This window comes from Anomalospiza imberbis, chromosome 10 (genome assembly GCF_031753505.1).
Source record: "Anomalospiza imberbis isolate Cuckoo-Finch-1a 21T00152 chromosome 10, ASM3175350v1, whole genome shotgun sequence".
Lineage (NCBI taxonomy): Eukaryota > Metazoa > Chordata > Aves > Passeriformes > Viduidae > Anomalospiza > Anomalospiza imberbis.
In genome coordinates this window covers 15,409,296-15,435,451 of record NC_089690.1, presented here as the reverse complement: position 1 = coordinate 15,435,451, position 26,156 = coordinate 15,409,296, and the positions used below count along the sequence as shown (strand labels likewise).

General features: G+C 39.9%; 1 protein-coding gene and 1 long non-coding RNA gene across 2 annotated transcripts in view; both read right to left on the bottom strand.

The window, feature by feature from the left end:
- The window catches only part of DNER (delta/notch like EGF repeat containing), a 118,067-nt gene extending 107,132 nt beyond the window's left edge, over positions 1–10,935 (bottom strand). The window contains exon 1 of the mRNA XM_068200839.1: positions 10,565–10,935. Within this exon, the coding sequence (XP_068056940.1) occupies positions 10,565–10,807 (243 nt within the window). The 5' untranslated portion in view covers positions 10,808–10,935. The remainder of the gene's footprint in view (positions 1–10,564) is intronic.
- A 2,492-nt stretch (positions 10,936–13,427) lies between these two features.
- LOC137480011 (uncharacterized) lies at positions 13,428–15,375 on the bottom strand. The gene is made up of 2 exons (XR_011002647.1): positions 14,768–15,375; positions 13,428–13,832 (listed from the first exon to the last, which is right to left on the bottom strand). It is a non-coding gene; the product is annotated as an uncharacterized lncRNA (long non-coding RNA).
- Positions 15,376–26,156: the final 10,781 nt, after the last annotated feature.

Here is a 26,156-nt window from a genome sequence, read left to right as displayed (position 1 = left end):
ACCATACCCTGGTTTGCTACACATTGCTACAGCAGGAATTGATAATCAGAGAGCAAACTAACTGATAGATCTATCCTGCTATTCTTAAACAGGCCTTTGTGAAAAGGTAGAATCACTGTAACTAATGATCCATCCATTCTCACTCATCTGCAGAAAAGAAAATGATGAAATTTGATGATTGCAGGGGAAGATGTTCAACTGGGGAGAAAGGTGTTTTGGAATCAAGTGGCACAGCTGACCTTGTTCCTGCATTATTTCACCTTAGAGAATTTCTTTGGTACATTCCAAGAAAGCAAAGCTCAAATGGTTACTGAAATAACAATGTCTAAATCTACATTTAATGTTTTCACAGACAAAAAAATTATTATGAGTTTACGTCAGCCTTAAGTGGTATCACAGTCAAGTCCCAATCAGCCTTCTAAAGATGTTCCACATTTTTAGAATCCTCTGTACAAGCCAGGTCCCCACACATCCTCAGAAAGATTATCAAGAATTTCTGTAACATCAACTCAGTACCTTTCCATTACTTTGAAAAGGCAATAGTTAGACAAATTTTAACATTAAAGTCTATTACAGTCATGTAAATTAAGTCAATTTGTCCTTCCTTCAATTAAACATGTTAATTTCCCAAGGGACTCAACACAATTTTCTTCAGTTGTTACATATGCCATCATCACACAGTACACTGTAGCCTTAAAAAGAATTAATCAAGTATCTGCTCTTACAGACCCTGCCCATGTCAGTAAACCTCATGTAACCCAACTCCCTGAAATTCAAAGACATTCTCAAATGAGAAAGTTTCTTAGATCCCCACATATAAGAACACAACCTTGGTGTTCCATAGTCACAATAAATGCCAGAAAACTCTCTTGCAACCAGACAGCAGAATTAGAAATCTCAACACAAAATGCATTTAGCTCATAAACTATTATTAGACTTTTACATAGCCTTCTTCCTTCTGTTTAACGTTCAGTTTGTCTGAAAACAGTTAAATTTGCCTGAAAATTAGATTACAATAGAAGTACAAGTATATAGTCAATCACAAGTTATTAATAGACTGCTCGGTGTGTAAGGAACCTAAAAAATTTGTTTTGGTTAGCCATAACAGAAATTCGTTCACTAATTTGATTTTGATAAAGGTATTTAACAATTTGCTTAATTTCTTCAGCAGAAGAAACCATACATCACCTTTAAAGCAAAAATAAAATTTGCATGAATTTTTACAGATTTGCTGAGTTGAATGCACAAATCATCAAGGCTGAATAAGAAACTGAAGAATTATCATTGAGGTTCTTGGTGATAGTTACTGTCCTTATGGACAAACACAACCAAAATATATTTCAAAGGGAGATCACAGCAACATACCAAGTCTGGAAAATTACAAAAAATTGTCCATTTATATTTCTTAGCCACATTATTTGATTAATAGCTGGTGCCCAAAAGAATTTAACTCTCTCACTGATACTGGTTTTTTAAAGGATTGTCCTTGTCACAAGATTACCTTCAGACTCTTCCTGTTTGTCTCAAAAAGTAAACAAGTAGTCCATCCCACATTATTCAAATCTTTCCATATCTAGTACCAATCTTTCTCGGGTTGCTCTCTATTTGTGCCTTCTCTATCTTGTAAAAAAAAGTTACCTCAACGTGATTTCAGGGAACCAAGCACTATTTGTTCATAGAAGGAACAACATTCTGCTCTCTTGTGACATTATCTGCACATCTTTAAACTGCATGTTGAACACTCAGGCTCAGTGAAGATTCTATCGCATACACCCACCAAAACTTATGGATATTCCTCCCAAAGAATCAGAGTTTATGTGTTTATTCAGAATAGGCATGGTTGAGTGAAGTCATTCCTCCTCTTGTACACTTGTCATCAACAAGCTTCAGCTTTGTTAGATCCAGCACAAAGGACACAATAAGGCCTACCTGGGCTGAAAGAGAGGCTTGTTGGAAAGAAAAGGAACCCTATCTTGTTACTTTCTTTATAGCCATTGTTCCTACAGCTACCCCAAAGTCTTCTCAAACTGACAATACAGCTGCTGTTGCAACCAATACGTGAGGTACAACAAAGTTCTCAAAATCATTAACATTCAGTGACCTTATCTCAGTAAAACAACCCTACTTTCACTGTCAATTGGAATTCTGTTCTTACCTTAATCAAGAGCACCTTGTTCACAAACTCCTTTGCTACAGAAGTCTTTGAAATACTGGTTATTGATATATTGCTCTGTTTCCAGTGGGAAAGAACATTATGAAACTAAATTAATCTGTAAACTGCTAGACTGAATATTTGCCAGATATAAAAATAGTCCAAGTGGTTGTTTTTTTTTCTTTAATAAGGAGGCTTTTTTCATTATAATTTAAATATATCCTGATAGGATCACTGATGTGTAATTCAGAATCTGGCATTTCAATACTGTGCTTCCTTATAAAGTACTTCTCACTCAGCAGTCTTAGAGCCTTTATATTTATTCACAAATTAACCTTTTGAAAACCCAGGATTAACTGAATTTACAGAGGAGAAGTGGAAGTAAGAAGGTTCTATGAGTTTTTGCCCAGTGTGACTCAGCAAGGCAGTGAGAATTGCAAGCACCAAATCCTGATATCCCCATTCCTAGTCATTATGTATCAATGAATGTATCCTTTCTATAGAATTTACAGCTACTTTTTCAGGGTTTACACCAGAATGTAATACTAAAAATACATTATAATTGTCACAGCAACATATATTATTGTAAAGCAAACCAAGGTCATTATTCAAGCAAACTTGAAAAATAATATAGGGAAGTGATATGTATTGCTGAACTCAAACAGGCTCCATATGCAGCACACAAAGCAGCTTTTGAGTGCCTGAGTGCTTCTTTGTAAGAGATTACACTCAGCCAATGGAAAAATTAAAGAGTTTTCCGACCAAGCAAACACTACTTTCTCAGTGTTTATTTTGATATGCCTTTCTCTTCCTACAAAATTGTTGGAAAATTACAAATTAATCACAGTTTAAAATCTTTTTTCTAGTAATAAAATTACAATTTCTGTTTTGTGAATTCATATTGACAAATGAAAACTGTTGCTCCAGAGAACATTTATTTTGGAGTTTACTTTATTCCAGTAACATATAAATTGGAAAAACTATACAGAACCAAAAAGCTGAATAAAACTACTTTTTTCCTTAAAAACCAACCCAAGACTCTTAATAAACAGTGCTCTACAGTGTCAAACGTACATAATAAACTGCTTTTACTGTCAGCTTTTGACTTAAATGCCACTAAGACATTTTAATGCAATTAGCCCTACTTTTGCCAAAAAATGTGTTTTCAACTGATGCGGGTGCACTGTAAATTTGGATCCTTTCATTTGGGGATCACCATACCACTAGGAAGGTTTCTGAGTTCAGCTTATCACATCAACCAAAAGTATTAAAAGTTAATATTATCGAAGCCTTCCCTCTAGTGCAGTTGTCAAGAGAACAGGTAACCTCTCAGCATATACAAAAATGGAATTTAGCATTGCACAAAGCCTTTTTTTAGATTAACCAAAAACAACAGGAATATCATTAACTGACTTACTCAGTTCAGAAAGGGCATTGCAAAAAGAAAAATATTCACTATATTCACACAGAGGGAAGAGTGGAATAACTCATTTTTAGAGGGAAAAAATACAACAGGGGAATGCAATTACATTGAAAGACTGAAAATGAAAACTAGCAAAATTATTTTTTCCCACTCAATTAAGCTATGGGATTAAGTGGAACACAAATGTAACACAAAATATAATGGGGGTTTGATATTTTATGAGAACAGAGTGAGCTGTGAGAGCACCAAAAGCAACTGCAAAACTAAAAACCAACCAACCTATGTTTGTAGTCAAGTGGACACTGTTTTCAGCAGACCCATATTTGCCTATTAAATCAGAATTTTAATTTTAATTAATCATCTTCTAAGATTTCTAGACTCAAGATCCCATCATCAAGCGAGATCCTGCTAAATGCCACTTCTGAAATTACTGACATTACTGCTACTCCTGTAGCATTGAACCAAGGCATTCAACTCCATTTCCACTGGGAACCTGCTCCACTTAAGATGAGTTCCAGAGCTACACAATATACACATGACAACATCAAGTTACATTATTTCAAAGGAAAGTAAAACAAAGATGGTTTTTAAGCAGATATGATTGCAAACTGATTCTCTTAGCTCAAAGAGCATAAACTGCAATAAAATACAACATATGAAAAGCTGAAGCATCTTAGCATAGCATATTTTCTACTATTATTCAGTTACTTTACATCTGATCCAGCTTTTTGCAATCTTTAATCATAAAAAAAATTATTGTATTGAAAGCAACACATTAAACTTTCATTTATATTATGGAATTTTTCAGAACTAAATAGTTTGCACTACATGTAATGACCTGACTAGCCTTTAAAATGAACTATTTTAAACTAATTTAAAGAGAGCCTTTTGAGATATCAGGAAAGACAATACAAAGATTCCAAAGTTCAGTGTGTAGATGATACCTAAATAAAAACCCCTCATATAACTGAGAGAGTCTGGGTTATTACATCATTCCAGTTTTATTCTACAGATATTTACAATAAATTTGTTTAGATCCCATGGCAAAAATCACAGCACAATTTTTTATTGGCTGCTTAGGAAACTGCTGAGTAGTCTCTTACATATTTTCACATTATATGCTTCAAGGCAAGATGCTAATTTTAAAAGCTTAAATTTCTAACTGGAAATACATTTCTACTACACTTAGAGAAACCAGATGTTCTAACAGCTAAAATAAATTGGGTGGAGAAACTAGTTTTCACATTTATTTACTCTGTGCTATTTGAAACAACACATTGTCACACTGGAGAACTTCACCAGCTCCACTGCAACCCCAGAGATCAGAGTTCACGAGGTGCTTGAAAACACTGTACTTGTAGACCACAAGAACTCACAGGAAACAAATTTCACCCATAAGTTCCATGTGACACAAAATTGTAAATTGAAAAAAACCTCAACAATGACAGTGGAATGTGAATATAGCCATTTGTGACTACAGGAGATGTAAACTAAGTGTCCTGGAATTCATTTTTCAGATATATAACAGTAACGTTGCCATCTTAGGAGTCCTGCTTGCATGGCAGGAAGTTTGTCAGCATGCAGGTACAGTTTAAACTTGATGTAAAACAGACATATATAACAGCAGGGAAATAATTCAGATTTCCAGCAGAGGGGAGGCAAGAACAGAACAAGACTAATAGGCAAATGCAAAATCTAATGGGGAGAAAAAAAAATGCATTTTAGACTGAAAGGAACCTGAGGGAGTTCTCTGCTCCAAGCCCTGCTCAGGTCACAGTGCTTGGGGTTTTGGTCACTCAAGCCCAGAATCTCCAAGGATGAAGGTCCTACAACTGCTCTAAAAGCCTATTCCAGTGTTTGATCACCATCATTGCAAGAATTTTTTTCCTTAGATTTCTGGGACTTCCCCTACTATAACATGGGTGCCCCCTCTCCTTTCACTGAATACACCTGGGAAAAATCTTGCTCCTGTTCTCCATGACCATCCATTAGGTGGTTGAGAAGGGCACTGGAATCCCTCTTTGTCTCCTCCAAGTGAAAGCTGAGGTCCCGCAGCCTCTTCTCACACATAGTATATTCATCAGTGCAAATATTTAAATTATGAATCCTGGGAGTACTGCAAGAGTGAGCAGAGCTAGTCATCAGGAAACAACATGGCATGTCAAAACTCAGGCTAAAGGATATCCAAATAAAAGAAGAAAATTTGAGGGCATCTGCTAACTCTACATGTTACTGTTATTAAAGGTAAAAGAGCAAACACAGTGGTCACATCACAAAACATTTGAATCACAATAACCACATAATCTAAGTATATACCCTTCATTAATGAGTATAAAATGGGAAAATAGCATTTTAAATATATTAGAGAATTCATTACTAGTTTAAGGACTAGAGACCATTCAGAAGGGATGTCAGTGCTTAATAGAAAACAGGATCATCTGAGGAATTAATCAGGATACTGACACCAAGGTGATTTAGCAGTTAGATTAAAGGATGTCCTTTTACACAGCACTGTCCAGTGCAACCTGAAATAACCTGGCCAATGAAATACACACTGCTCACACTGAAGTATTAGACCAGTGAGCCAAGAAACAACAATCCTTCTTCCTGCAGCAATTTGCTAAGTCTGGATTTCTGCAATCAGCATTAAACACATTACTAGAAATCTATTGAGACAAAAAAAAATCAAAGAAAAAAGAAGCAAAAACCTAACACAAGATAAAAATACAAAAGCAGGGGTCAAAGGACAAAAAATCCTGAAATCCCTGCACTAAAGTCTACAAACATTCAAATACTATGATCAAAGACAAGAATAAATTCATCTGGCATTCAAATGTACAAAACAAAAGGGAGGGAATGAAGAAGAACAATCAGGCAGAAATTCAGGAGAGAAATAAAAAATAACTTTAAAAATTAAAAAAATAATTATAAGAGCAAAAGTTTAAATGTAATCTAGTGTCCATTTTTAATAGTATTGGTTCCTTCCTTGAATCTTTTAAACTCAGGCTACATCCTTCTAGAATTCCATTTTAAATAAAATGTCCACAATTATGTCTAAAAATATTTTTGGTTCTAGGTGTGGAAATACAACTAGTAAACACAGCAAATCATCCTCAAGACCAAAGAGAACTCTTTGCTACTAAAGGAGTAACTTGAACACTATCTCAAAAATGCACTGCACCAGTGGCTATCACGTCACACTCAGAAGTGGAGCAGTCACTCATCACTAATCAGACTGGATAGAAGAGAACTGCTGCAAAGTCAGAGTGCTGCTTCAGTATGCTTGGACACTACTTGTTTTCTAGTTTTCATTACTGACAATCTATAAAATAACTAAAAATATATTTAAAAGCAGCAAAGTAAAAGAACGAGAGAAAATTATCCACCAAAAGAGAGAGAAAAAAATTAAATTAAAAAACAAGCAAGACAAGCAACTGAAACAAAGCATGTATGACAGTATTTTAAAATACATTAATAATTTAATATTTCTTCATGTGATAGCCTTTTAATGAAATTAGCACTAGCATGGGATCAAATAAACATCATGCAATTCAATGCAATTAGCTGTATTTTTAAACAAATTACGAAGTTGATCATGAAGGTTTTTCATTTCCTAACTACTTTGTGACTTATGTCTCTAAAATTATTTCATGAGGTACTATCACAAATTAATTTTTACGTACAACTTTCTGGGTCAAGAAAAACTATTTTATTGGATCCTATATATCATTAAACATAACAGAGTAATGATTACCTTAGTCATTTAAAAATAAACGTTGTTTTTAAAAGTAAAACACAAATAAAAAGTTAGGGATTATAAAGTTAATGGAACTTTAGTATCTGTTCATTTCAGTTTATTTCATCAAATTCTCTCAGTGTAAACCTGAGAAATGGCCAATTTCAAATTCCCACAGAAAAAAGGCAGTTGAATTCACTATGATTTTTGTACAATTTCCTTGGGAATGTGATTTCTTTGCTCATACCAAAGTTTAAGATACTAGATACTTCAATACAGTAATTCTATATCTCCCTTACAGACTAGAAGTATTGTAAAGAGAAGTGGGGAAAAAAAAATCAGAACCACAAAAAGAAATGAAGGTAAATCAAAGCAATGTCCCACAAAGGGAGAGAAGACAATCCATAACTTAAAAAAAAAAGGCTGAAGTTTGCAAAGCAAAGTATATTCAAACCATAAATTATGTGAGATATATACAAATGCATAATTAATGGGATGGATGTACTAGAAGGACCTGTAATTTCTGTTGTTAAATAAATAATGAGTTACTAAAGCAATTATAACATAAAATCATGGAATTGGCTTGCCCCATTAAAATACATCACTTGGTGATAGGAAAGGTCTGGACTTTTAGAAGTATCTCATGTGTACGTGATGTCAGTTTTATTCTTTTCCACATCCACAGATGCATCAAAACCAGTTACAGTAAAATCTTCAGGGGTAAAATTCATGTGCAGTCTCCAGGTTTGACTCTCAGCAATCTTTCTGCATTATCAACTTTACCATGCCTAGCTGACTCACAGGCACATTGAGAACATTTTGTCTTCATTCTAAAATCTCGACACATCCGAGCAGAATCATTGAAATGTTGCCTTCACTACAAGAAGCAACATGAAAGTAATTCTATCTTTTTAGGGAAGCTGGAGTTCCCAAAGAACTCAAAGAACTCCAGCTCCACCATAAATTCCAAAAACCCAAACTTACTTTCCATGATCTGAGTATTTAAAGACAGTAATTCCTATTCTTTCTTCCCTTCCTGGCATTTCCCTCAATGAGTCCAACTGTTCAGTAACAACTGCAGCATTAAGACAAAAACCTGTATCTAGATATAGCCCAGTGATACCCTGATTTAGCCAATAGTTTGCTCATAACCTGTAATGGTACAAGAAAAAATCCTTACAGTTATTTTTAAATCATTACAGTTATTTACTGTCACTGAATTAGAAAACATGACCTTTCTTTGTGGAAGTTTTAGCTGTTGGGGAATCTGTTAAGCTTTGAGGTATCTGAATGACAGAGCAACACAAGAAGAAATGCATTTGTACAGCATTTATTTATTGCCTATTTTGATAAAATGAGCAAAACCTCAAAGATGGGCATACTATGTTTATTTTACACCTTTAAAATATCCTGCCTGGTCTCCAGTTAAAGTTACATTTCAAAACCATATTAACTTTCCAGAACTACCTGGTATCCACACTTAAACTGCTGATGTGATAGCTAGAAGTGGCACTCATTTCTTTATCAGTATCCCTTGCAGGGGTCATTACTCACTGCTTTATAAAAAGAAACAAAATGTGTAACACCATAAGCCTCCTGTTATTAGTTAATAGAATGCATAACTGCTATGAAAACATTGCCTATGCCTTTTATTAGAAAAACAATTAAACCCAGATCCCCAGGCACAACACTTCACAGGAGGTGTGATGGCAGCAAGTGTTACATTTTACTAGGTCTTCAAAAGGGTCATTAATCTTTCAGTCATCGATCTCAGACACTTAAGTCTAACAGCAATGTGCAGAAGCAAACACACAGCGCTCTCTTTCTCTCTTTGTAGAGATAGAAACATAGTAAACTCCTAAGATCTAAAATAGCCGAAGAGAAATCTATTTAATCCACTTTCATCTCTCCGATTTTACAGGCTCTCATTAGTGTAAATATTTTCACTTTCATTGTTACATTGAACCAGCTGAGGCATTTCAAGAGAAGCAGAGAATTCTGTGCATAACGCTCCTACTTTACAATGACTCTTGCACTCGACTACACATTAAGTCTTCAGTAAACGTATTATCCCTTTCATCTATTCAGCAGTATAGTTCAGACACTACACAACAAAGGAACGAGAAAATAAAGACTAAAAGGCTGACTGAGATTACTTGGAGTCATTTGCCTCATGTCAAATGCACTTACAAACAAGAGCACTGACAAAGCAATGGTTGTCCATCCACAGAGCCTTTTGTACACCACTGTCACAGAAAGTACCCCAGCATATACACATGCAGGAAATAAACCTCTGTGTACCTGCACCTGCTTTTCCTTATCTGGAGATAGACAAAACTGAGTGTTTGTGAATTTCTTAACATGGTAACAAAGATCCTTAATGCTAGAGACAAAAGAGAAAAAAAAGAACAAAATACCATTTCATGTTACAAAAATTAAATTCAAATATTATATTAAATTAGGTCCCTATATGACCAAGCACATGAGAGAGATATTGCTTACTGCTTCTCTGTATTTCAGATCATTATCGCTACTTTGAGCGTTCCGATCTTTCAGAATTCAAGATCAATTCAAAAGGCACCCGAAACGTGGGAGCGAGCACTCCTAGACTATGAAAATAACCACCGGAGACACGATTTAAGGACTAGCATTCGGTGCAATAGAGCATCCGCTTCCAAGGACCGTTCTTTTCACCTTCCAGTAAGTCTGTGTTAAATAACCTGCGAGGTCTGGGCGGCGCGGGGGGGCTGAAGCACTGACATTAACCTGGCAGGCACCGCTGAGCTCAGCCCCATCCTCCCGAGCCCGACCGAGCCCGGAGCCCCAAGCCGCTCCGTCTGACGCCCGGGGTCGCGGCTCCCGGCTCGGGAGCCAGCCCGCGGCGCGGCTCGCAGCCCGCAGGGCCGGCAGACCCTCGGGAAGCCCGGGAAGCGCCGGGGCCACCGCAGCCCCGGGTGCCCGCGGCGGCCGGGAACGGAGCCGGCGGGGGGAGCGGCCGAGCGGGGCGGGGAGGACGCGACACCGCCCGCGAGGGACCGGGACCGGCCGGGGCGGCAGGGCCGGCGCAGGACAGCGGGAAGGGCGGGATGCGGAGCGGGGCAGGGCGGGCAGAGCCGCCCGCGGACGGGGCAGGGGTGAGGCGGGAGCGCGGGGAGAACATTCGCTCTGTCCCCGCAGAGCGCGGGGACACCCAAGGGCAGGGACAGGCACAAGGACGCGCGGCGGACGGGCGGCGCTGAGGCGCGTCCCTTACCTGGCAGGAGTCGCCGGTGACCCCCGGGGGGCAGGTGCAGCTGTAGCCGACCGGGGGCTGGGGCAGGATCAGCTGGAGGCGGCGGGGCGGCGGCAGCGGCGAGCAGGTGCCGTTGTTGCGGCAGGGCTGGCTGAGGCAGGGGTCCCGGCCGGGGGGCGCGGCGCTGGCCGGCGCGGGAAGGCAGGCGCGGCGCTCGGCCAGGGCGAGCAGCAGCAGCAGCAGGAGCGGGGCGGCTCGGGGCATGGCGGCGGGGCGTGCGGGTGCGGGCGCCGCTCCGCTCCTGGCGGCGGCAGGGAGGGAAGGAAGGAGGGACGGAGGGATGGAGGCAGCGGCCGCCCTGCTGCTCCCGGCCCGCGTTCCCCGGGCAACGGGCGGGCGGGGCCGGGCCGGGGCGGAGCCGCTGCCGCGCCGCCGCGTGACCGCCAGGGGGCGCCGCCCGCCCGCAGCGCGCGGGCCCGGCGGGACGGGCTGAGGGGCGGGGGGGCCGCGGCCGGGCCGGGCCGGCGGCGCCGGGACCGAGACCGGGCCCGGGTCTGCAGCGACCCGCCGGGCCAGGCTGAGCCCGGGCGGAGCGGCCGGGACTGCGCTGCGGCCCCATCCCCCCGGGCGGGGCGGTGGCGGCCGGGCTGTGCCGAGCTGCCGGGGCACGGGGAGCGGCGCTGCGCCTCGGCCCGCAGGCGAAAAACGCGAGCAGCGCGGTCCTGAATGCCCGAGCGGCATTCCGGGGCTGGCTGCCGGGCCTCCCGCCCGCGCGGCCGGTGCGAGTGACGGTGCAGAGCAGCCCGGCGGGACTGAGCGCTGCCCTGGCTTAGGCAGGCAGCCGGGAAGGGACTCCTGCCCAAGATCAGCTCACCGTTTGCTGCTTTTTTACTGTCTCACAAGTGAAATTCACTGATGATTACTTTAAAGTTCTGTTGAGACCGTAGCAGGGTCAGATGAAAAGCATAAACACTAATCCTATCATTTCTCATACTGCAAAGAACGTGTGTGTTTCCTCAAGTGAGGTTACCTACGGCTGATTTTTAAAAATCGATTCTTATTTTACCAGTCTTCTGGGGATTTGTCTACTACTTCTTACTAGAACTAAGGTACGAGATCTGTAAATCAGCTAACAGAGAGCAGAAAGACAACCCCTGTTCTTTGGCCTTCTATTCATTTGCTTCTGCAAAAGTGAAGTATTTGAATTTCCCATAACTGACTTCCCACATCCGTATCGCAGCCCAATTCCTCGGGGCCTGGCTGTGCTCCTCCATCCCCCCAGCCCCGTTCCCCTCCTCGCAGCGCGTTCGGTGCCGCTCCGGCTCCCTCTGCTGCCTCCGCGCCTGCTGCGGCCCGGGCGCTGCAGTGACCGCTCCGCTCCTACCGACTCCATTTACATTTGACAGGATCTGTTCTTGAAAAGTCCACAGAGGCTGCTACTTGTCTCCCTGTTATCTTCCAAGTACTCTGAAATAACTTGTATATATCCCAGGTTGCTCTGGGATCTGCTGTTAAAGCAGTAGGGCTGTAATTCTCTCTGTCCTCCTTCTCAATAAGGTTTGTCCTTTTGCAGTCTCATAGGGCTTCACCTTTCTGCACAGGCTGTCAAAGATACTTGTTAATAACAAGCTTTGGCCAGTTCTCTAAAAATTGTATAGAACTCATTATCAAAACCAGACAATCTGAAAAAACGTTCTCCTCTCGAACCGGGCCCATCTTTCTGCTCCAGCTCTGCTCCTGGCTCATGCTAATTGCGTTGGGCCGCTGACTGATGTTCCCTAACAACAGGATGGCTGAACAGTTACGTAGTGACCCTGTGTTCCAGTTTTTCCTTTGCCCCCAAAGCGTTCGATAATTTGATCTATATCTGAGGGTTTTTAGGAGTAAGACGTTTTAGATAAGCATTGGAAAATATTGTTTTTGGACTGACAGCTGCACTAGACAATGAATTCTGTTGGTGGAGTAGCCTGCTATTTGCAGAAAATAACAACTTTAAAAATAAGCTGGTCAACCAATGCAGCCAGTCAAGCAGGACGTAACACAGTGCTCTGAGTCAGACTGTACATACCTTCATCACAGTTTCTTTAGCTTTTCACAGAACATATAAGCAATGTTTACATTATTTTCATGTGGAAATATTTAACCTTACAACAGAAGATATTATGCTTACCTAATTAGTTAGTCATTTTTGAAATGCTGTTTCTTTTTATGCATATTAATGTTCCAATGTGCATAGTTTCAATAATTTTTTAGTCATGTTTCCATAAACAAATTGCTAATCTTAGTATTCAATAAAGATTCAAACTGTCTCCCTCATTTACACTTGCTAGGATTTGAATTGTATTACCAGCCTAAGAGCTTATTAATGTGGCTTAGGTAAGCTACATTACAGCTTAACTATTTATTTTGATGGAGAAGTACTCATCCTCTAGTGGCTTGAAGGAGATTTTGCAGAGACTTTTTTATCTGTTCTGATTAAATATTTAGTAACAAAAAAAACCCCTCCCTTATTTGCTAAAAGAAAGCCACATGCTTTAAATATCTCCCATGACAACAATGATCTATTTTCTAAATATTGATTAATTCCTTTGAAACTACTAATTATTTCTTGCATTTTTCTTTACTAGCATAGGAGTTAATTTTTATAAGAAAGTTATTGTGTTGAGCCTTTTCTGAACAGTGTCTGGACTGTGATTCTTTTGTGGCTTGTTTTGGGTCAAGCTGAAATTGACAAACTAACATTTTCATCATGCCTCCCTCAGCGTGTGCCTGCTTTACAGCATCTCAGGAGTTTCAGTCCAGTTTGCACAAGGACTGGGACCTTAATGTCACTTGGGAAATTTCAGAAGGACCCCACTCATGCAACTGAAGTCAAATTTCAAAAAAAATGCCATTTGTCCTCCCAATCCCATTCTGAATAGCAGGCAAAATTAAAGCTACATCCCCTTGAAAATAATTGCTGGAATCACAGAAATTATTACTGCTTAACGTTGTGTTTCATAAGCTTTAAATGCATTTATTTAAAATATTTGCTGCATGTTTTTAACTTTCTTTTTCCAACCCCACAGAGTTTACTGGAATAGAAACTATTCATTTAACTTTGATTGACCCACCTTCAATTTTTCAAAATATTGGAGTACAAATTTAAACACATAAGTAGCCCACAGAATTCAGCAATACTCACCTTGGAAGGAACGTGCTTAGGTGTTTCACATTGGAACTTATTTGTCTCCCCTTCCTGGGTTTATGAGGGCAGTTTTTAACCACAGGAGAAAGGTAGTTTAAGGCTCTGAACAGAAACAGAATTTTTAAAAGTACATTATTTACTGCTGTAGTTGGGTGAGTGGGAAATACTGCTTTATTTCTGTGTGCACCTGAATAATTGCTATTTTTCTTCTCTCCTGGCACAGAGTGGCACACACCTTGCTCCCTGACAATGTGTGGGGATTTATCTGCTTTCCTACGCAGCTCTTGCATTTATATTTATTTTAACTTGTTCCCCTTTATTAAGCTGTTTGAAAATTGCATGTTTTCTTCTTGTTTGCTAACTTTGCAGTAAGAAGTGGTGATAATCCTCCTGATTGCTGTGCCACTCTGTGTGTTGTTATTTAATGTCTGCTGGGCAGGGGAGCTGTGGTACAAGTAGGAAGGTGTTGACACAAGGAGTATCAAGAGCTGCCAGCCCAGGTGGAGAAACATTCTTCATTGTGGGAATCATAAATTCTTGGGAGTCATAAATTGTGCTTTAAGACAAAAATCCATAGAGCAGAAGTTAAACTCTTCTATTAGGGAGCACAGAGCCACCGTGCTGTGAAAATTCATGACGTGTGTTTTATCAGTGGCAGGCAGTTGAGGAGTGGCAGCATTTCCCACATCTTCACCTGCTGGCTTGGCTCACAGCAACTTTTATCAGCCTGTGTGGGTTTTATTTATTTTTAAAACAATGAGATAAAATATACACAGTAGAGATATTTCACAAACAGAACAACTCTTGGATATCTAAGAAAGCTCTTTCTCTAAAGGTTAACAGAGATTTTCTCAATGGCTAGTGCACCTTTCACCAAAAAGCTGTACACATTCTTTGAACACGGGCACTCTTCAGCCAAGATGTGTTTTTTATACTCATAGTGGGTTTTATCACCATTTTGTGGGACACCACAGCAAGTATTACTGTACATCATAAAATGAGAAATTTATCATGGGAAAAAACTGATCTGGACCTACCTCTAAGCAAACTGCACCAGGTAGAATTCTGCATATTTATACCAGGCTTGAATTCACTTGTTCGAAAAGTCTCTCACAAAACAGAGGTTGCAACTAACACAGTTACAGCGTAAGGTCTTTAAATCCTATGATGTACATACAACAAAGTAATTAAGAATGTATAGGGTTTGCCATTTGCAGACTTCTGCTCCATTCTTAAGCTGTGACCTAGACTTTCAAATAATGATCTGATGTAACTACAACTTCAGTAGAGATAAAGAAAATAATTCATAAGGTATCATTCATACAGACAGTAATTTTTAGTTAAAGAAACAGAGTAAGTGCAAAGCACAGGAGCAGAATTAAATAATGTCAGAATTACTTCATCCTAGAATTTATAGAGATGTTTCAGTAATTCAAGTGTTGTGCTTAATATGGCAGCAATCAGAAGAAGTATTTGACCGTAAGAACTTCAAGGAAGCTAGATAGCTGAAGAAGAGCTGTATTTATATCCAGAAATTAAATGAATTTTTATTTCCATGAATTTCAAGGTGTGCATGGCAGAGGATGTGACATCTGTGTTCTGGTTGACTGGAAACTTTACACATTAGAAGCTATAAAAAGGAAAAAGAAAAATAAAATGTAAAATGCCAAATGACAACTGACCCTACCTCTTTGTTCCCCCCCTCAAAAAAAAAAAAAAAAAGATAATTTATTGACAAGTTTTAAGGCTTAATGCTTCTTTTGTTATTCTTCCTGAGCAGTAAACAAAAAGCTAATGCTTTAGTTTGGTTGGTAGACACAAAAGAACTGTACCTGAGATTCTCAAGGGGCAGCCAGCAGTAAAAAAGACCCCAAATAAAGAACTGCTTTTATTGCTTTAATTTCAGCACAAAATTTCCCAGAAAATACAAAACGGAATTTATATGTTGCAATTTTTTCTTTCACACAATTATTCTTTCAAACCTTTTTCAGGTATTCATTTGAAGTTTTTCAATTTATTATTGCTCCGTAATATCAACCTCACTAGAGTTGAAACTCACAATAAAATATCACTTTTTTGTTCTCTGTTCTTTTACATTACTTTATAATTAGTAGACTATGGCTCAGTCTGGGCTTGTCTTTTCAGTTTCATTTTCTCCTTTAGCATTTATTTCAAAAAGAGATCACAGAATCAAAATATGGTTTGGGTGGGAAGGGACCTTAAAGATCATTTGGTCCCAACCCCTGCCATGGGCCGGGACACCTTTCACTAGACCGGAGCTCCATCCCGCCTGGCCTTGAGCACTCCTGGGGATGGGACAGGCACAGCTTCTCTGGTTAACCTGTTTCTGTGTCTCATCACCATCACAGAGAAGAATTTCTGGTAGTACCTAATCTAAACCTACTCTCTCTCAGTTTGAATCCATTGCCCCTTGTCCTGTCCGTACATGTCCTTGTCAAAAATCCCTCTCCACCTTTTTCTGGGCTCCCTTCAGGTACTGGAATGCCACAATTAGGTCACACCAAAGCTTTCTCTTTTCAGGCTGAACAAAGCAAATTCTCTCAGCCTTTCCTTGTAACAGAAGTTGGTGACCTCCTCTGGCCTTGCTCCATCAGGTCCCTGTCCTTCCTGTGCTGGGAGCCCAGAGCTGGATGCAGTGCTCCAGGTGGGTCTCAGCAGAGCAGAGCAGAGCAGAGCAGAGGGGCAGAAGCCCCTCCCTGCCCTGCTGCCCACGGGGCTCTGGGTGCAGCCCAGGACACGTTTGGCTCTCTGGGCTGAGTGCTCACGGCTGGGTCATGTCCAGCCTCTCACGCACAGCATCCCCCGAGTCCTTCTCAGCAGGGCTGCTCTCAGTCCCTTCATCCCTCAGCCTGGACTGATACCAGGATTTGCCCTGACCCAGGTGCAGCACCTGGCACTTGCTCTTATTAAGTGGTGTATGCACCTATTTTAATAGATGTGGATCCACAAAATACCTTGACTCCTTTAAAGGCTGGATGTTCAGGGTCCCAGTTAATTGAGTACTGATCATGACTCACCACCTCCTGACCTCTCTCCTGAGGTGAGGAAGTGATTTACCCCAATTTTACAGCTCAAGCTTCACATCCTAAACAATTTAAAGACTTAACCAACAAGCTGGATTCTTGCCCAACAGCTATAGAGAGGCTGCGGTAAGTACAAAACTCATCCTAAAGCTCTGAACTACTGGTACACACAATGCTGAACCTTGCTAGAGAAAACAACCAGGCCCTAATTTCTGTAAAAGCTAAGAATAAATATTATATGTTTATGGGAAGACAATGAAGCCACTGTAACGTCATTGTCATGAAAAAGAGGGCCACTGTGCATGACATGGTCTTAATTTCAACCCAAATTAAGGGAAAAGTAGACTCGACAGATGCAAGGTATCAGTGGTGTTTGCAGAGGCAGTGGATGTGTGCTGGCATTCCGCACAGGCCACAGACAGAGTTAATGACAGCCTGTTAGAAACTCTATCCACTGTTTCTTAAAACCTCTTCAAAACAAAATGGTAATGTTGTAAGACAGTTCTGGGCCAGTTTTCATGAGGCCTCCCACATAAAGAACCTCTCATTTATTTTATATTCAGACTAGAAATATGCATAAATTACAGCATCCAGTCTTTATTTGAAGACAACAAGTGATGAAGACTGAGGTATATTTTTCTCAGGAATCATAATTTTAATCTGAATTATTCTAGTTTTCAGTCACTAGATCTAATTTTACTTTTTTTCCTCACAGATTAAGGAGCTACATGCTCATAGAAAAATTAACACAGCATTTTTACTTTGTAGGTGATTCTACATTAAGATTAAGCCATTTTAACATGCTTTTAGATGAGCTGAACATTTTGTGGTCACTCTTTATTAAGACTAATATGCTAGAGCTCACATGGACATATCATGGCAGTAAAAGTTGAACCTTCACCATTTCTCCTTATGTAACCACTGCACATATAGTTTCTTCTTGCAGTTATCTCCAGCTAATAGTTACTGGTTTCTGAGGAAACAGGTTGAATGTTTAGCTGATGTAGGCCTGTAAAGCTTTTATAGGGAATAGGCCAAAAATTACATGGTCTTCTCCTTATACTGTAACAATCTTCAAAAAGAAATGCCAGAGTGTGGAACCCAAAATATAAAGATTCTTAATCTGTGCCTTAGTACTAAAATCATTCAGTCTTTCACATTATCAGACAGAAAGTAATGGAGTATTTATCAAACCTCAAATCAAAAACCTTAGAGAGTGACTTTAATATTCCAACCTGTTTTTTTTTTCAAGCTGGCAGATACTACATAACACACAAATGGGTGGAATGGCTTCCTTTAATTTTAGTTCTGGGTTAATAAATTGTATATGAATATTTTATGTTTCTGAAATTACTGCAAAATTGTAGAAGTCTACAATACTAAACCAATAAATAGCTCACTTTCATCTCTATGTCTATACCCCATTTTTGTATTAATACAGCAGTGACAACTATTAATCCCATCCCACTGTCTACTACAATAACAGAGCAACAGCACATTGTTTATTTTTTCTTAATACCTTCTTGCTTAGTTTGTAAGTGGCTATAAAGTTGATGCTCTTTAACAGCTTAGCAAGTCAATCAAATGTAGACTCATTCATCTACATTCCATATTCAGCTTTACCACTTTTTGGGTTTTTTTGATATAAAGTGTTTGTGTGTCTGTTAACGTCAAAGCATATGCTCACAGGATTCTCCACAGCAGAGGTACACAGACTGAAGTCCCTATTTTTGTTTAAGTAAGAGAAATCTAAGTCATAAAAACTTTGTGTGCTACCTCAAAGATATATATCAGGTTCTGTCAACATCTAGCACTTCTGGTGTGTGCAAGAGTTACAGGTGAGCTCTATCAGGCAATTCTGTGTTAGGTGGAGCTCTAGAAAGGAGGCTTTGGCTTTTGGGAGGACAGCTGGTTGGTTTTGCTGAAGACAGTGTCAGGATCATTGTAAAATTGCTCCTTTCCTCAGCAATCATCAATTCTGAAAAAAAAAAGTACACGTATAAAAACTGAAGGAACCAAGTTACTGATATTTGCAAGTTTACTGAAGAGCAAGATATTAAGTACTTCTTATTACTAAAAAAAAAAAACCACATATTGCAGAAATAGTCTGTGTTATCTATTTAACAGCTTCAGCTCCATGCAGAGGTGCTGTAGCTCAGTCTTTCTGGAAAACAGCAAGAAAAGCAGCAGCATGGCACATCCCCGTGCTGTGTACAGCCTGTCAGGAAATGGAGAGTACCTAATCCCTGAGCCGCTGCAGGGGAAACACAGGCACTTAAAGCTCCAACAAACGAAAAACGAGGCAAGCTCTGTGGAAGAGTGCTTAACCTGAACTTTTCAGTAAATTGCATAAATGGCCCTGGCCAAGTAAGAAGATTACATTGAACTGAAATTCATTTTACTATAAAAATTGAATGAGAAGTGCAGATTCATCCTTTGGAAAGCTGATTTGCTGATATGGTGTAACACAAAGAAAATATAGTCTAGATTTCTTAACACCTTCTAAAACTCTGTGATGATAGCATGAAGTATAAAAGACATTGTTATATATTATTCTAATCTTCACATTAATTCAGGTGTGAAAGAGATGCATGTTCACAAATAGGTAGACCTCCTAAAAGAAATAACAGGAAAAGCCATATCATCTTTGATAAGTGCTTATATTGACAACTAACTAACTGGAATTGCCCAATTCCATTTGAGAATTATTTGAAATCTAAAATAATTGTGATTAAATTTAATATTTTAATTTATTTTCTCACATAAGATTAAAAAGTAAATCTCTAGCAGCTGTTCATTTTTTGCTTCCATTTCAGGTAACAGTTCTGAGACACTCTTCTCATAAGCATCTTCTACTTGATGCTGTGCATGGAAAGGACAAGAAGACCTCTCCACTTTTTCTCCTCTTGTGCTTTAATGGTAAGAAAAAGTCAGGCACTAGAGAAAAACAACCCATCATGAAGGACATAATGAGATAATATCAACCATCACAACAAGTCACAAGCATCCACAGCAATTGTCATTTATCATGGTAATTTCTGGGGCAAATATTATGAAAAATAAGCTTTTTTAAGACTTTTTAATTGCCTGAGGCAGCCGTGAGAATACATTCAAGTGCGAGGTGAAGAACAGGAGAGGGAACAACAGTTCCTTCTCGGAGTACTGGAAGACAAGAATTTCATATTTAATGTGGTGGAGGAAAGGGAGCTAAGAAATACACATGGAGAAAAGAGACGATTCACACAGGCAAAGCTGCAGTCTGCATATCTGTCCCCAATTTGGAATAAGCATCATTGTCTTTAGTAGCAAGAAAAATAAAAAAAAACACAAAAACAAAAATGCCAGTTAACTAATGGATCTGATACGAGCACTGAATTATGTACACGGATAGGAAAGGACCTGCAGAAAGCTCCAGCACATTCAGATCAGTGTGGATGCAAGTATCTATTTTTGAAGCCAGGGTGACAGGGAGGATGGGTGTACCTAAAAAAAAAGTAAATCTCTTGGAAGAATGATTAAAAGCCTTATTTTGGACTTCACAGATATGAAACATCTGGACATCAGTGCTATTACATCAGGATTGCAACTTGGTCAGAAATGGTCTGTGTCAGCACAGAAGGATAAAACCTTTAAATTATTAGTATGAAGGAAGCAGTTGAATGTGTTTTAGTGCAAGACCACTGATAAATAAACTATGAGAGAAGCAAAAGAGGAAAGCAAGAGTGGGGACAATAATTGTAACATATAATGTATGCAGCAAAAATAGCAAGGAGATGAGAAGATAAGTGACATACAGCTGTACAATATAGAGCTGGTACTGCACAGCCTCTGGCCCTGTTCTACCAGTGCTTCCACAATTCAGGAGCTGTAAAGCTTCAACTGCCTACCTAATGCAACTTGTACATCACTTCTGCTCTTACTTTTGGAAGAGGTGTGTAAGAGATCAGTGCTGCTAGGGCAGAGCAGAGGCTGCTGAGTTACAGGGTCACCTTTGGTAGGGCACAAAGCACTGTGTTCCTCCTATGACATCCTGTCTGTACAGCTTTAACTCCCACCTCTGCTTTTTCACTTTTGTTCTTTAGACAAATCTTTTTCTATGGAACTTCATTAACAAAGATTGCTTGGTGGATCCATAAATGCCTCTCACCAAATAATTGATACACAAAATGAAATCTTACTTGATTTGAACTAATTGGTAGGTTCTTGATATTTCTTTTTCTGTTTATCCTGTCATAGACAAGCATGACCTATACCAATTCAAAATCAGGCCTCCTGTTGAATTCTGCCAACAGCTTTCAACAATATCAAACGTTACTGACAGCTGGAATGTACAAGGGTCTCAACACTGGGCATAGGATCCTAAACATCATTTTACTCTGTTCCTTTGCCAATACATTTCTTAGGATCAAGGCTTAATTAACCTGTAACTTGCACAGTGAGCTTTTGGTAGAAAATGTATTTTGCAGGTCTGTATCACTAAACTTTCGCACTAACACAGTAAAGCAGGATGTGAGTGATATAACATGGCCATAAATGTCTTGAGCATCTCCATCGACATCCACAGCACTGCTGGTCACTCACCTATTAGTACTCATTTTTCAATCTCCACATACAGGACAGAAGTAGAACTTTTTCCTATCTTGTCCATTTTGCATTCCTAATTCCTATCTTTCCATTTTCAGGATGCTATTTTTTGCTAATACCTGTGAAAACTGCTCTTTCTAGAAAATCCTCTATATGCAATTATGGCATCTCTCCATAAGTGCTGTCAAATCATGTTAACTACTTACTCCAGAAAAAATTGGAAATGACCAGGTGCTTGCTGGGGCAGAGATGAATATGGAGTCATAACAGTTTCTCATCACAGATAAGTGCTAATTCATTCAATATTAAAAACAGAAGATGAAGCCAGAAAAAGTTTTGAGAATTGAAACCATTTTGAAAAGTAGAAGTAATTAAGGCCTGTAATTTTCAACCAGGAATGCTCTGATGTGGAGATTACCCATAATCTGCAGCTGAAACTAAGACCCTTGTGTTTTCCACTTATTTTGTCAGAAAATTTAGAAAACCTCTATGCATATAAATACCTCCCATTGAATTTATTTAAACTGATGGGACTGATGTAGCACCAACAGTGCAAGAGTAAGATGCATATCAATTTAGTTTGATGCTGTCATACAGCTCTGACTTTAAATTCTAAAGAGAGCTCATTTTACAATTGTGGTATGTTTTAGTAAAAGAAAAACATATCCAGTTGGGTCTTAAAAAACCCACGGGGACTGCAAAAATCTCTCTGCTGGGAATATGAAGCAAAGGATATAATCCCTTCCTTTGATTCACCAGCTGTGCTACTAGCACTGCAGTGTATGATGCTGCTGCCTTCCCTGGCTGCCAGGGCACAAAGCTGACTGGGGCTCAGCCTTTCCAGAAACTGCTCTCTAGCCAGTTTCTCCCTTTCCCTCCCACTTCTGGTCCAGTAGAAGTGCCAGTAATGCTGGCCATAAATTGGAAATTACCACTCTTAGAACCCAGTGTTAGAAAGGATAGAATAATTTTGTTGCTTGATTAAGTTTTAAAATTACTTTTCCCCTTTCAAACAGCATTTATAGTTTTAGTGCCCCAGAACAAGAGCTGGTCCTTTATCAAGAAATCTCCAAACTCTGGGAAACCTTTCTGAATGATTAGTAACATCAGTACTTCCAGTAAATTAAGCATGCCAAGCTACAAAGTGAAGGCATAAAGGTTTGTTTTTGGTTTTTTTTTTTTTCTGAGAAGCATAATACAGACTATGGGAAACATTGTGGGGGCAAAAGTAATCAGCTAGCAAATTTTCACTGTTTAGCCAATGTCTCGACAGTTTTGTACATTGAGGCAATAATCTGTAAAAAGGGCTGGAAGATGAGGCTGGGAAATAAAATGCCACCTCTTAGATTGGCTATTTCTGGATCAGTGCTTGCATCACCCTGCCTGCCAAAGAGACTTCGGCATGCAAGAAGCCCCAAGAACAGCCGAGCTGCAGTCAGACCAGGCCTATATTTAGCCTAGAACACCTTGGATAGCTGCTACAGGAAGAGTGAAATAGCTATTGAGATGGGAAAACTGCAGTACATCTATTTCCAGAGCAAGAACCTGCCTTGGATTTCAGTGTGTAAGCTCACATTTTGCAAAGGGAAACCTCCAACTTCCAGAAGAGGGCAGGGTGGTTGCTGTCCCACATTCTCCCCGAGGCTTATCTACTTCTGTCTTTTATGGGGGTTTAGCAATCATAACCCTAAAGCAAGGGGCGGGAGGGGAAACAGGACAGAGGCAGGCAAGCCCAAACACACAGCACACGTGCTGCTTTACCCCAACATACTGCTCCCAGCTTGAACTGCTCAGTGTTCTCCCTATGGGGAAATATCACAGCACCTGGGAATTCCTCCCCTCTTTGTGAAGGGTGCGTGGGAGAGGGGCTTTCATGTCAGCTGTCACATCTTTTAGGGTAGTTTGGGCTTTTGAGTCTGTACCTTTCTGTAGCATTTTGCTCTCCTCTTATTTTGCCTTTGAATCGGCTTTCCAGAAGCTGCTGCCAAACTAGATCCAGAGCTATCAGGAACTTCAATCTAGTGCCTTGAAAATGCTGGATGTGTCTAAACTGTTCTCCCTCCGCTAAGTTCTGCTTACAGCCCGAGATGTCACTAGTCCCCAGATACACACAAAAAAGGAAGAGACCCAGGATCTGTTCCTCCCTCTGCCCCCAAAGCTGCTTCATACCTGATTAATACAGGCACATTCCAGTACCAGGAGACAAGAACATGGTATTCCTCTAGAGGCATCAGTCATTCCTTCAGCCATTTGCTGTCAGTCACAGGCAGCAGAGGATGGAATGCTCCCCATCTGCTGTACCAACAGGCACCAAGGTTTTGATCAAGCACTGCCTGTGCAGCTTGTGCTGCTGCACTGGGCTGGGTGACCACTCTTTTTCTTGGGGCAACCACCTACACTCACCTGAGAAAAGCTCCTAAAAACACAGTGGGAGAGATATGGTATGGTGGGAACACGGTGTGGGATGTTCCCACAGGATCACAGGAAAAGGTCACATAGCACAGATGCTTTCCAGTTCAAGCAATCAAGAGACCAGGAAAAGAAGGTAGGAGACAGGGCAAGCCCTGAAAAGGCTCACCTATCAGCAGATTATACCTCTCCTGTAAATTTCAGCATTTCCAGAATCCATTTAAGCAAGGCTTTTCATTTTTCTCCATTCTGCCTACAGATTTAGCTATAGCAAAGTTTTGGCTTGGGGGAGGCACGTTCATATTGAAACCATGGCATTCTCTCATGTCAGGTAGGCCCTTATTTCCTGCCTCTGCAGGGTACAGGCTGCTCAGAGCATGGGAATTGTCACTATTCGTGTGAAGACAGGGGGTCAAGGCTCAAACTCCACAGATGACAGACCTACCTCCAACAGGGGCCAGGAGACAGGGCACAAGTGTTACAGGCATCTGGAATTTCACCAGTCTCTGCCCTTAGGCACCCACCTTCTCATCAGAGCTCAGTAAGGGAAAGGAGATAGAAGAAAATAAAACACACAGTTGAGGGGAAAGGAGAAAGAATCTGGACAATTCAATTATGCAAGCAGTCTGCATATGGAAATTTGAGTATCTGATTAATTTTGGCAGTGAGCATGGGGGACTTCACACATGACTGGAATTCATTCTTGTGCACCTTCCTAGAGAACATGAAGAAGCACCGTAACTAATTCACATCAGATGGGATGCTGAAGTGTTCCCTAAACAAGAGATTTTGGTAAAAAGCCAACATCTAACAACAACAACAACAGAATATTGCACAAGTTCAGTAGGAGCTATCAGTGCCTGTATGGCCCTTTCATCCATTAATTATTTTTTTGCTGCTCTTGTTAACAGAGGACATGAAGCTCATCCAAAACAGCAACTGGTGGTGTTACCTAAAAACAGTTGAACCTACCAAGCTAAAAAAAGCATCCATTTTAAAAGACTTCTGATTGCACCTTTTATTATACCTTATAAAGGTATACAAAGCAGTGCAGTACTACAATGACTACATACATGGGTTGATTTTAGTGAGCTTTTCCCTTAATCTAAAGTTCCTTTGGAAAAGAAGAAATCATTAAAATCTTGCACCACCCCTCCACTCATTCTGAACTACTCTTAGATATATCTGTTTGCAGAACAGTACTGCAGTCACGTAAAATGTGATTTTTTTTTTAGTTTATTCTTGTGATTTACTATCTTTACCTTTTAAGCCAGACTGCTCTTCTAATATGCTAAAAGCTGCCCTTGGTAGGAAAAAAGAAGTGTCACCCAAAAGGGTTTCATTCACTTTTTCAGGCAAACTAAAACTTTAGTCTGCACTCAAAATGACAGCCAGAACACATCACCACAGGTACTTGTTTTTTCCTTCCATTTTAAACAGGCACCAACTTATTTTCCCACTGAAACAGTTATACAAACAGTTACACTATCAAATCTCAAAGCTCCTCAAAATTTCCAAGTCAATGAAAGCCAGATTCTAGAGGGAGACAACATAGGTAAAAAAAGTATCAATACACATGATATTTTAATACAAAATATTAGCTTTTTTCTTTTTTTTTTTACACAAGTCAGTTTTTTTAAAATATAGAACCTTAAAAAATGAACAAATTGCTATCCACACGCTATAAACACTTGTTTGTGCTCAGTTTGATCAAGTTATCAGAACAATTTAAACACCAGTCCATAGTTTAAACACTGCCTTGAAGTTGGATGCAAACTATGCCGCACTGCGCGCTACCATTATTGTATGTACAGGGTGAAGCGCCTTCGGTCGGGTTTAAAACGGTAATAAAAACTGTTCAGTTATCAGGTTCTTTGTGCAAGGATTTCACATTCTACTCATGCTCATGACAGGTCTGTATTACATTTCAGTGGCACCAGTCTGAGCAAGCACAGGTAATTCTGTGAATGTTCACCAGAAGAATGTCCATTACATGTTCTGGAAGTACGAGTTCTTCAGCTGGATAAAAAAAAACTTGTTAGTTATGGGGAAATAACTAGCCTGATTAGCCAGAATTTAACAATTTCTAAGCACTGAAAGGAATTTTGATTTCTCAAAGTTGAATAAAAGTAATTAACTATCACATTTTCATAAAGATTACCTATGTAGCAGGTACATCTCAGGAATATTTGTAATTGCCCGTTTTTTGAACGCATAGAAAGGAAAAAATTTCTCTCAAAGTTGGAGGTCTTAAAAGGTCTTGTTTTAGTAGTAAATCATCCACAAGTTGCAGGTTGTTAGCCAAGTAGATTTAGGATGATTTACCTGCATTACAGTAATTTACACAATTGAGCTTTAGGCATACAGTACAAAACTATGAACAAAAAGG